This window comes from Canis aureus, chromosome 2, assembly GCF_053574225.1.
Source record: "Canis aureus isolate CA01 chromosome 2, VMU_Caureus_v.1.0, whole genome shotgun sequence".
Classification (NCBI taxonomy): Eukaryota; Metazoa; Chordata; class Mammalia; order Carnivora; family Canidae; genus Canis; species Canis aureus.
The window spans coordinates 13,017,132-13,030,130 of NC_135612.1; the positions used below are offsets into that span (position 1 = coordinate 13,017,132).

Here is a 12,999-nt window from a genome sequence, read left to right on the forward strand (position 1 = left end):
AACCCCAGATAGAATATGTCTATAAAACACATTTCCCAAATGATCCTTACTTGTTCTTGCATACAATACTGGTAAATTACCCAAGAGTCCTACTTTTCCCAATTATGTGGAGTATTTGCCAGACTTCCAATCCTGAAATAAGTAGTTACCATACTGACAGGAGTTAGGTATGCTGTGAAGACCACATGATCAGAAGACACTGAATTTGGGGTTTTGGGGATATGGGTCAGAGGATGACAGTGCTCTGTAAAAACAAATCCTGAAGTAACAGTTCTGTATAAGAACAGAACTACAAGTTTAAACATTTTATTGACAGATCCGAAATGGGCTTTAAAAATCACAGCAGGTGCTCTACTTGGAATATATTTAATATAGGTGATTAAACTCTTCAGTTCTCATGTTAACAGTACCACCATTTTCTATGCCAGTTAGGTGTTAACCTGGAGAACATGGCTCCCTCTTTGCCTGCCTGCCTTACTCTGTCACTAAATCCTTCAAGAACCTCCCTCCCCCGACTGTTCTTTTACACTCATCATTTTCCTTCCACTTTCACTACCACTCCTAATTTCACACTTTTACCACATCATGCTTGCACTTTACCAGCAACTTCCTGACTTCAGGTCTCCCTCCACTTAAATCTACTTTGTAAGCTGGAACAAATTAGTTTTCCTAAACAGTAACTTTAATCAAGGAATTCCTTTGTTTGAAAAATCTTCTAAAGCTTCCTACTGCTTACAGAAAAAAGTCCAGATTCCTGATGGAATTCAGAACCTTCTACAACTGCCCCAACCTACCTGTCTCATCTTTCCCCTACTCCACATATGGCTTCCACTACAAGCATTTACTCCCTAAACAAAAATTTCTTGCCCATTAGTATTCCTTGTTCGTTGTACACCTCACTGCCCCATTCCTGCCCTACTCAGGGCTTCCCATTCTTCTTTATCTGTATTCTTTTTATTAATTCCCTTCAATTCCATTTTCCTCTAAAAAAGTTCTCTTCATAATTCTAAGTAAAAAAAGTTTGTACCATTCATTCCACATATATCATCTCTTATTGCTTAACAAGTACCCACCACCTAAACTTTGAGCTTTTGATGATATGTCTCTCACATGTTTTTTGTATTTTCTCTGTCCAGTGCAGGAAGTCATTTATTAATCAATCAATCTGACAGCCAGAGTAAGAAGGCAAAAATAAGTCCTAACATTCATGACTCCCTCCAAAACTGTGAGTGGCACTGTTCTGTCCCCTGACCTATGGTGACCCCCTCTTTTTTAAAAAAAATATTTTATTTATTCATTTGAGAGAGAGAGAGAGCCAGTGTGCGACCAGGGGTGGGGGGTTACAGGAAGAGGGAGAAGCAGACTCCCCGTTGAGCAGGGAGCCCAACACAAGGGCTAAATCCCAGGACTCAAAAATCATAACCTGAGCCAAAGGCAGATGCTCAACCATCTAAGCCACTCACTCAGGCACCCCTGACTTATGGTGATCCTAATGAGGATTCTAGTTTTCTGTTTTTGCTCCACTCCCAAACCTGGAGTCTGTGCCTCTGCTCCTGCAATCTAGTTTTCAGCTCTTACGATCTCTTTTGGTTTACATGTTTTGGCAATTGTGACTGGAACACACCTCAATTTTCAATAATGCAGCCAAAGGCCTGCTTAGAATGTTCCCTAGATATATTCTACCTGTAGACCTGGAGACTAAACCAACTTTAAAAGATATATTAAAAAAAAAAAGATATATTGCTGTATGATCTGATTAACTGCCCAGAAACCTAGTCAGAGAGCTGAAATGTGAATAGAGAAATAAAGAAAAACACAGAAAAGTTAAAACCAAGATTTAAAAAGAAGCAAACATTTTAAAGTTTAAAAGCATACCTGAATGGATAAAGAAGATGTGGTTTATGTATACAATGGAATATTACTCAGCCATTAGAAACGACAAATACCCACCATTTGCTTCAACGTGGATGGAACTGGAGGGTATTATGTTGAGTGAAGTAAGTCAATCGGAGAAGGACAAACATTATATGGTCTCATTCATTTGGGGAATATAAATAATAGTGAAAGGGAATAGAGGGGAAGGGAGAAGAAATGTGTGGGAAATATCAGAAAGGGAGACAGAACATAAAGACTCCTAACTCTGGGAAACGAACTAGGAGTGGTGGAAGGGGAGGAGGGTGGGGGTGAGTGGGTGACGGGCACTGAGGGGGACAGTTGACGGGATGAGCACTGGGTATTATTCTGTATGTTGGTAAACTGAACACCAATAAAAATTATTTTATATAAAAAAAAAACATACCTGAAAACAATCTTAAAATAATTTTTAATCTATAAAGTAATCTAAATGATGCAGCTTGCTCAAATATGAAATGAACTTGAAACCCACTCAGGTCCCTGGTGTGCACAGCAGTACCTTAAAATAGGAAAGAGAATCAAACATTTCTTCAATCTGTTCTGAAGACTCAACAGATGATGATGATATCGGATGAGATGAATTCAAGGAATCTTTCTTCATGGTTTTAAATCGAGCATCTAAGAAATCTTCATACTAGCAAAAACATCAAACAGATTAGGAAGCCATGAAAAATATCAAAGGCAAAAGCAAGTACAGTAATTATTTATATGAATTAGACTACTTAATGTTTAAGATAATTTTTTAAAAAGACCATCTTCATTAAACCACAGAAAATAAGCTTTTGAAAATGTAGGAATAGAGCAACTTTCGTTCATATTCCTAACATTTAAAAAAAGAAATAAACCTCCTAGCCACATGAAAAACATGGTTTCTGAAGCCACTGCCTAAGGATAAATTAAGAATCTATTATCGAAGCAACCAAATGTGCCAAATCCAGATAGATATTCAAAGTAAATATTCTAAAATGGTTAGTGTATATTTTTAAATAATATCTGAAATTAAAAAGCAAAAATAAAAACTGGTCCTTAAGCTGATTTATTATCCATGTTTCTTTATTAATATACATTTCTCTTAACTGAAGTTCATTTGAAATAAAATATAACACTTAAGTAGAATTCTTTCATAGCTCAGCAGACAAGCTCCCCTAGAATATACATTAAAAGGTTTTAAACATTCTGGGCACCACCAAGTGGTGAAACTGTGTATCTCATTGCTTAATTAAGTAACATAGATTTAGAATACTTTGCTTAGCATGCTAGCTAAAAATGAGTTCCTTCTACCCACCGTAAGTTTTTGAACGGGTGTTACACAAAAATTTCAAACTGGAAGCTCTTAAGAGTATCCCTATGTTGAAGCAGTCTTGAATCATATATTTAATAGAAAGTCACAGAATTTTAGGGTTGAATGGGATCTTTATTTATACTTTACTACCTCTTGCTTGGGTTATTTGGCAATACCTATCATACCACAGCCTAGTATATTCAAATATTTCTAAGGATAGAAACATTTCCAGAGAGACTAATAACTCAGTAACATTATTATGCTCTCTATGTCAGAATGATGTCCTAAGTCTTTGAAAAGGGTACAAAATATGGTGTTTACTTTAACAAGGCAAATTACTGTATCAATCTGTTACAAGAATGATCACAGTGATAACAGAGAGATAGTACTATAAAACGTCTTAATTTTTTTTTCTCTTTTTATACAAAGGATAAAAAGTTTTGTTTTGTAAAAAAGGCTTTTCAACTTTATCTAAACTCCTTCAAAGAGAAGGGCCACATCTATTAAAAATAAAATGTAGCAAAGTGATTCAAAATGTCCATCCTAACAAAACATAATTTCACTTAATTTCAACTTTCAATAAAACATATCAATAAATAAAAGCTTAATTATCACTGTCAAATCTCAAGAGGTAGAACATATCAGTAACAAGGTTCAATTTTATTATATCTTTCTAGAAACATTTTCGTTTCTCCAAATGTCTAGAAAATACATGGTAAATATGACAGTACATGTAACAAATGTTGTACTTACACTGGAGAGCTCTTTGAATATTTTTTCCAAAGAGAAATATTCCATGAAAGTAGCAAACCCTTCATTTAGCCACAGATCATTCCACCACTTCATTGTTACCAGATTACCAAACCACTGTGGGGGGAAAAAACAAACAAACCAGTAACCAATATAACATTTACACCCCTAAGAATTTTTTAATAATTGAATTGTCAGATTAATCACCTATAACTAGGTTATAATTACTTAAAAATACAGGTATTTGTTGAAACAAACTATATTCAAATTAACGACTTACAAGAAAATTTGTATACATTTACTCTAAAATGAAAATGTTAACATTTTCACCTTGGTGAATGGGAAAACATGCAAGAAACACAATCAGCATATTTATCAAATTAATGCACACAGTTTACTAGGTAAACAAAAACATTTTTTAGTTACTTCATTAAAAGTGTTATTTCCTAGATGATGAAATTCTTCTACCTTCTAATATCAAGTTAGTAAGATTATTTCCATTCTATCTACAACCATCCATGACAACTAAAAAATAAACTTGTATGTAACAGATCTTTCTACAGAGCCCATGTTTCATGTTTCTCCTCAGTCACCAGAGCTGAGGACAGTAGATCATGATTCAAAACAGAATGCAAGTAACTTTCCTTAAGAAAGTTGTCATGCACATAAATAAAGGAAATCAGAAAGATCTTTAAATGTCTTCTTCTATGATATAATAGTAAGAATTAAAGCAATGATAGGAGACTCTTAAAAAAAAATGTATCTCAAAAATCCCTGAAATGGAGAGTGGTGGGTAACAGAGTATGCAGTTCAGTGTGGCCTGGGACTCATCTCAAACCAGCAGCAAAATAATAAGGCTACTAGGTATCAAAACAAAACACTTTGGAGAATGACAAAGCAATTATCCTTCAAAGCTATTATCTTAAAACTTGTTTCAGAGGAATATGATTTTTAAGTTTTAAAAAAGTAACAGAGAAGTGGTGCTGGGTGGCCCCAGGCAAAACAGACCAAGAGGGCATCCCTAAAGGACAAGTTGGCTACATGCCTAAAACCGTAACTGTCGATAAGTAGGTGCTTCATATGCCAGCCTGTTAAGAAGTCTTCACAAGGGCTCTACAGTGGCATACATATGGTGTTTGAGACAGGGAGCAAACCGACCAGAGTATGTGCTACTCCTCTTCCGCATCCTCCTTCCATCATGCATGATAACCCCCAAACTATGCCCAACACTGTTAAGCACCTCAGCAAAGAAAAAAAAAAAGAAAGAAAGAAAGAAAAAGAAAAAGAAAAAGAAAAAGAAAAAGAAAAAGAAAAAGAAAAAGAAAAAGAAAAAGAAAAAGAAAAAGAAAGTCAAGGTGTTGGGGAAAGAGTCAAGAGGTTCACGTACCCACATAGTTTTCCTTCTTTTTCTCCTTGTTTCTCTCCTAAAGTAACAACGCAGTTTGAGCAGGGGAAGAAAACAAAAATCTAATCCTGTCAACTACAGTTCAAAAGTTGTGAGGAAAGTGAAATTTAGGGCAAGTCTTGCTCCACCACAAAGTTATACTGAGCTGGTGGCATCTGTCAGAGGTGAAATAGCTCTCTATTATCAGAGGGCAAGAAAGTACAGAGAGAGAGAGAGAGAGAGAGGGAGATCCTGAGGAGACAGTGGCTCTTCAAGGCCCAGTGCTGCCAATTATTAACTGTGTGACTCTGGGTAACTCGCTTATTTACTTATACTGAGTCTCAGTTTCCACATCTGTAAAATGGGATTATCACCTATCTCAGAGCAGTTATAAATGTAAAGGTGAGAATAGATGTGAAAATTCTTTATAAACTGTAAAATCCTATGCAAATATTAGATAGCATTTTCAACTGAAAATCAAGTTTGTGTTAGAAAACACCATTTTATTATGGAAAAAAGGCGATACTACAATAAAAAGCTGAGTTTTTTATAAGCATCTAATTCTATTTTAAAACTCTACAATATAAAATAGAGATATAAAATATAATAGTCTTGTAATACCTGATGGGATAGTTCATGAGCAATGATTTTAGTAACCAGTTTTCTGTCTGCCACAGAAGAAGTGTTATTGTCATACAGAAGTGTCTCTTCTCGGAAAGTGAGCAAACCCCAATTTTCCATTGCTCCTGCTTCAAAGTCAGGAATAGCCACCAAATCTGGACATAAGAAGAAAGAAATGATTAACTAGCCTTCATGTAAAGCACTTCCTAAATAAAAATTTTACCCACTCGTTTATCATTGTGAATCAAGAGGCAGGGAGTTCATTTTATACTCCGCAAATGGAACCCTATTCTAGTGTTGTATGTTTCCTACCTATTGGTCAGTTGAGAAAGACTTGAACCATCCCTGTAGAGTCACTGTTCCTCTGTCACTTAGCAAAGCAAGAGAAACCTAATTCCTTCACAATGAATCAACTTTCTAGAGCAAGGAGGATAAGGTGCAGGTCTGACATTCTAACTAGCTAGCTCCACACTAAACAGCTCTGAAATACTCTTGCTTTCCTGAGTTCCCAATACTCAGTTTTTGTTATTTGAATCAGGAATTTCTTAGGAGGTTAGAATTAGTCAAACTCCAGACTAAGCCCTAAGCAAATTCCCACTTACACAGCAACTGTATAAGCCCTAGTAACAGCCTCTTAAATTTCTAAATGCTTTAAGCTCCACATTCAGATGCTTTTATGGAATCTGAATAATCTTAACAAATATAGACAATTTAAAAATTTTTTGAATTTTTTAGTTTTAAAATAACTTTGGCAAAAGTTCTTTCTAAAAAACATTTGCAAAATGAATCTAGGTTATAATGGTAATAAAAATCAGGCATTGTTTGATTCTTACCCAATTTCTTAAGTGGGTATTGAATTTCAAAGTAGTTTTGATAGAATTCAAGAAGCTTCACAGTTGTTTCCAAGGCATGATGAACTTGATCAATCTTTTCTGGTACAGCATATACAGAAACCTAAAAGAAAACATATATATACATGGATATAGATATAGATACAGATATACACACACATACACACACACACACACACATATCATGTGAAGTGTAAAGACAAGTACAACCAAAATGGCATGATATTCAGGTGAATACTGTTGAAGCATATGTGAGAACTGAAAGAGTTTTTATGAAATTTTACAGGATACAAACTCTTGCTTCTAATTCTTTTAGCCCCTGGAAAATTTAGCAAGTCACTTGCACACATAGAACTACATTCAAAAACTTACTGATTTTTTTTAAGTTAAATAACATCCCAAATAAACTATTTGGGTCATATTATGGCAAAATATAAGCTTTGGCCTATTAATTTTATGATCCATTACCTAAAGTTGCCCTTCTTTACCGATGAGCTATCAAAACTGAAGTATTTGAAGGACAAAGCAAATTTTCATCTTTTTAGCACCTATTACAGTGCTGGGCATCATTCAGGCATCCAAGGAGTGCCTGGGTGGCTCAGTTAAGCATCTGCCTTCAGCTCAGGTCAGGTCATGATCCCAGGGTTCTGGGACAGAGCCCCACATTGGGCTCCTTGCTCAGTGGAGTCTGCTTCTCCCTCTTCCTCTCCCTCTGCTGTTTTCCCTGCTACTATGTTCTCTCTCTGTCAAATAAATTAATTCTTACAAAAAAAAAAAAAAAAAAAAAAGAACAAAACCAGGCACCTAATACAGAGAAGTCACATAAGGAAGTTTATTCTGAAGCAAACACTCAAGGCAGAAATTACACATTTGTTGAAATTATAGACCAATGCATCCTCTTTCAGTAAATGTGGCACAGCCTGTTTTTCTTCCAGCCTTGGGAGAGCTTACTTTTTTTCCAGTTGTTGGCTTGTTTTCATGGATCATGTTGTATAAAAAATAATCATACCAAACAGAATCAAACACTCAATGAGTGGCACAGAGTAACTAAAACCAACTATGGGGATAACAGATTCCTATTCCCATTGCCCAGTGCCTTTAGGTACATGCTCACTAAGGGGGAAGGCGGATATGATCGCCCAGGTCATTTAAATTGCTACTTTTTTCTCTCTTTTTCTGACTAAGGGCATAAGTTAAACCCATAAGTTGTGACTAACTATAAACAACTTATTCAGGGACGCCTGGGTGGCTCAGCGGTTGAGTGTCTGCCTCTGGCTCAGGGCTTGATCCCGGAGTCCGGGATCAAGTCCCACATTGGGCTCCCTGCCTGTCTGTTTCTCTGTGTCTCTCATGAATAAATAAATAAAATCTTTAAATAAAATAATAAAAATAAATAAATAAATAACATTCAGTAAGTATCAAAAGGCAAAATTTAAGCAATTCTATGAAAAGCAATGATTTTAAAAAGCATTATATATTGTTTTCCAGTTGACTGAAGAAAAAAAAAGCCCTCTATACTCACCTGGGAATGTGAGAAATGGACAAAACATAGAAAATAAAAACTTCAAAAAAAAATCTCAATTGGTGGGAAATGGAGACTTACTGAGTAAGTCATTACTTGGACAAAATGCACTGGTGAACTCTAATTTATTCCCTCATTAAAGGACTAAAAAATCACCAACAATTTCTAAAAGGTCAAACAGATTTCAGTCATAATTGTCTTTATGTGGGGCTTTAATCTACAGTTAATCATAAAAATACAGAGGTACCATGACATAAAAAATGAAAAGCAAAAAAAAAAAAAAAAAAAATTCAAGTAAACAAAAAACAAATTTCTGCTAGTTGTGTGACCTTGAGAGGTTGGTTAATAACCTCAGTCTCCTTATTATTAAAAAGGTGATTAAAGTAGCTCCTATACTCACTGGGTTCCTGGGAAGATTAAATGAGCTAATATATACAGATAGAACTTAGACCAGTACATGACACGATATAAGTGTTCAATAAATGGTAATTGTCATCATTATTAAAAATATAGTCCAACAGGAAAGTGGCAAAATATGTGTGAGTGGAGCATTTGTGCCAACAGTTACCAGAAGAATAAGGTATCTAGGACTGGAGTTTGTCACTTAAAACTATGCTGCTTTCTAAGGGAACTATGAAAGAAATTTAATCTCCCACTTCAGGCGGCCAAGTGTACTTCACTAGCCTAGCATCTACCATCTGCAGCTCTTGGTAAAGGGCTGTGACCACAGTTGATTGAATTCAGTCACCATCTGCCAAAGGAACTATATAGGCTAATTCCACTGACAGGTGGAGTTCCTGCATCTTTCTCCCTCTGAAGTCAATGTTAGTGGGCAAAAGACAAAAAAATCCTGACATATTCTTTTACAATCTCTAACTACCATTGTAAATGACTATACCAAGATCACTAGGAATTTGAGACAAATCTTTATTATCTCTATTTTTACCAGAAATACATACTTAATATCACAGTCAACACAATCACCTAGAAGAAGCTATCCCAATAGAAATACCACACATATCCTCCAGATTTCTCCTCCTACATCCTTCTGCAACACACACCATTTGACCACTCCCATCTCTATGTATGAGCACCTTTCCTTAGAGGAAAAAGAGGCTCACATGAAACTGAAATCTGATCAAGGGATTAGTTCCATCTCTGGAATACATGATTAGGAAAAAGGTAGTTTGGTATTTCTCTTCCTTCATTTTTTTTTTCTTTAAAAGACAATGTGCTAGGAGTTCTCACTAGAGATAAGTTATCTGGTAATTGTAATTATTATCAAGCTTCTTTTAAGAGCAACAGAAGCAGTAAGAAACAGAGCAATCCAGTTCAACAAAAAAAAAAAAAAAGTCTTGACCAGTATTCTGGGTTTGATAAGAGCACTCTAAACACTGTCAAATGGAAGTCAACTAGCACTCAGACCTTATAACTTACAACATGGTGTCCACATCTGACCAACTACCATGCATTCTGATTCTACAAATTAGACCTGTCTATGGTAAAAACCAAATCGGGCAATGGCAAAAACAAAACAAAAACCTCAAGACAAACCAAGCAATGTATTTCAAAACTGACCTAGAATTTTCTAGGTAATTCTGGCATTGCTGAACACAGACAGAGGTGTAAAGAACAGTGAAGAACAGACAAAAATGGTAAAAACAAATGTTCCTCTTTTTTAAAAACTTCAACAATGTTAGTAATGTTGATCACTGAAGAGGGTGTGTTTAATAATCTACAGTCAACTTTGACATTTTTAGTTGTTTGGTAAGATTGACATTACTAAGTAAAGCCCTACTACTGCCTTATTCCTGAATCTTGTGAAACAGGCCTACTGTCAAATACTACAAAATAGAAAACATCTGAAAGACTTCAACATTTTAATGTAAGTAAAATCCTGTTAGACTTCAAGTCTAAATTTCTGTCCCCATACATATAGAAGTTATATATGTCATTGGGTGTAAGCAGCAGCATATTGTGGTGGACGGTACAATCCTGACTATCATTTACTATATAATCTTAGGTCAATTATGTAAACTCCCTGAGACACAGTTTCATCAGCCATATGGGATTAATGCTTCCCTTCCATGTGGTTTATGAAATGAAAAGATATTTATAAATGAGGAGCCTGAGACAGCTGCCAGCACGGAGTATAGCTCCATGCATGTCAGATTCTTCCCTCATCCTAATAAAAAGAAAATTAGTGAAACAATTGTTTATTAGCATAACACTAATTTTTTCAAAACACATTTTGAAATATGCAGGTATGGGGTGGCATTAAAAAAGTTATGATTTTATATTTACAGACATATAAGAAAGTTCACAATATTCTTGCACATGGGTAAAAAAAAAAAGAGTGCACTTTGTGTGTGTGTGTGTGTGTGTGTGTGTATTACTATCTCCCAGGCACTAAATTTTTAGTATTTAATCCTTGAGAGGTAAGGCTAATATAGGCAATATACTATTATTGTAGAAGGTGAGGTTTAGACAGGATTACAGAGGAATCTGCCCAAGAACACATTCTAGTAAGCTGTACAGGAGGGACTCCAGAGTCCACGTTTAACCATGTTGTTTCCTAACATATAAATTAAAAGAAAAAAAGCCACCCCAAATTCTTCTCTCTCAATCTGTCTCAATCAATCTCTTTCCCTTTCTCTCCATTTCCCCTGTCCCCCTCTATATACAAGAGAATAAGGTATATATCTTAACAATGAATAATCCAGCTTGGCTAGATAGAAGAATCCACACTGGAACAATTAGAAATACAGATGGATTTATAAGACAGCCCTGAATACCAGAATGTTGAGTTTGAATGTAATCCTAGCAGTAAGAAGGAAGAGGGAGGGAGAGTGGGACAGAGGAGAAAGAAAAAGCCAAGACTGCATATATTCTAGGAGACAATAAAAAGTGCTGGGGGTTTTATATCAAAGAGTGTGATAACTACAACAGAGATGTAACTAAAGAGCTATGAAAGATCACAGAGGGAATGATTAATCCCAGCTGGGGAAAGAATGAACTGCTTCAAGGAGAGGAATGGTATTCAGCTGGGTCCTGAGGAAGCAAACCTGACTCTCCTAGATTGAGCCTTTTGGATATCATCCAGACTGTAACATCTGAATCAAGGGCTAAATCTGGGGGGTGACGCTTGAAGAAAAATTAACTGAATTTTATAAGATTTGCACCAATCTCATTATCCTTTTCAAAGGATTCTAAAAAATTCTTTGCTTTAGACTTGACAAAAACTCTTTCAAGCAAAACGTTTGTAAATTATTTGAGCACTTGGGCACTACATAGTCTACACCTAACCTTGAACACTTAAACTTCGTGAATAGTTCTCATCCTTTACTGTTGAGCCTAATTGCATACAGTATTATTGCTGATGAAAAGCCAGATAATCCTTATCTCTGCCCTTACGTCTAAGAGTTATGGAGTAGACAAGATAATCTTTCCTAAGAGAAGGAGTATATCCTTTTTAATTAGCAAGATCTAAATATAATGTGATTAAAATAAATCTCTTTATCTAGAAAGGAAAGCCAACTCCAATTGAATGTGTTCAATGGGTGAAAAATATTCCCTGGGGTGATCAAAACTATGAAAAAAACTTAAAAATTGTATCTTATTTCTATCATGAGGAATAATCATTTCAGTTTTAAAAAGACCCTTTTCTGCTATATTGTAAGTGTATAAAAATACTAACTTTATTAGGTCTCTACTGTGAAATAAAAGCATAAAATTCAAGCAAATAATCATTTACAGACAGGGACTAATGACAAAGAAAAGCAGAGGAGCCTAATCAGAATAATAAATTTTTACAAATTACAGATTCACAGTACCTTTAAAGGTACTGCTTAAGCAATCTTACAACTCTAAGATGAAGAAAACTCAATCTGGACTTGCTTTTTAAAAAAGGAAGATTAAATTAACTTTTATAACCTGGACTTCATCTTGTAATTGCAATCGTACACTATCTCTTAAGTCTGCACAATGTTTTAGATTTAGTGCTGTCCAATAAAATTTTCTGCATCAATGGGAATGTTCAATATCCATGATATCCAATATGGTAACCACTAGCCACAAGAACACTAGAAATGTGGCTACTGAGACCGAGGTAGAAAATTTTAAATTTAATTTTTTGCAGCTTTAATGATATAATTAACATGCAACACTGTGAAAGGTTAAGATGTGTAATGTGTTGCTTTAATTCACTTCTATATTGTGAAATGATTACCACAGTAGTATTAGTTAACACCTCCACCACCTCATTACCAATTCTTTTTTGTGATGAGAACTTTTATGATCTAGTCTTTCAGCAGCTTTCAAGCATATAACACAGTATTGTAACTACAATCACGATGCTATATATTAGATCTCAAAACTTATAACTGGAAGTTTATGCCCTTTGACCAACATTTCCCTATTTCCCTCCATCCTCAGACCCTGGCAACCAACCATTCTAGTCTCTAAAAGTTCAGTTTTCTTAGATTCCTCATATAAGTGAGATGATATATATATATAGTCTTTTGTTTTTCTCTGACTTAATGTCATTTAACCTAAGGCCTTTCAGGTCCATCCATATTTTTGCAAATGTCAGAATTTCCTTCTCTCTCATGGCTAAATAATAATCCATATTACGTTTATACCATAATTTCTCTATCCATACATCTGCAGACAGACA

The 12,999-nt window shown here is 35.2% G+C and overlaps 1 protein-coding gene across 6 annotated transcripts in view; it reads right to left on the reverse strand.

Annotated features, from left to right (window-relative positions):
• The window catches only part of LNPEP (leucyl and cystinyl aminopeptidase), a 108,889-nt gene that overhangs the window by 49,496 nt on the left and 46,394 nt on the right, over window positions 1–12,999 (reverse strand). For all 6 annotated transcript variants that reach the window (XM_077863575.1, XM_077863567.1, XM_077863574.1 and 3 more), the window contains exons 5-8: window positions 6,785–6,905; window positions 5,952–6,106; window positions 3,950–4,063; window positions 2,414–2,548 (exon numbers count right to left, since the gene is read on the reverse strand). In XM_077863575.1, the coding sequence (XP_077719701.1) occupies window positions 2,414–2,548; window positions 3,950–4,063; window positions 5,952–6,106; window positions 6,785–6,905 (525 nt within the window). The remainder of the gene's footprint in view (window positions 1–2,413; window positions 2,549–3,949; window positions 4,064–5,951; window positions 6,107–6,784; window positions 6,906–12,999) is intronic.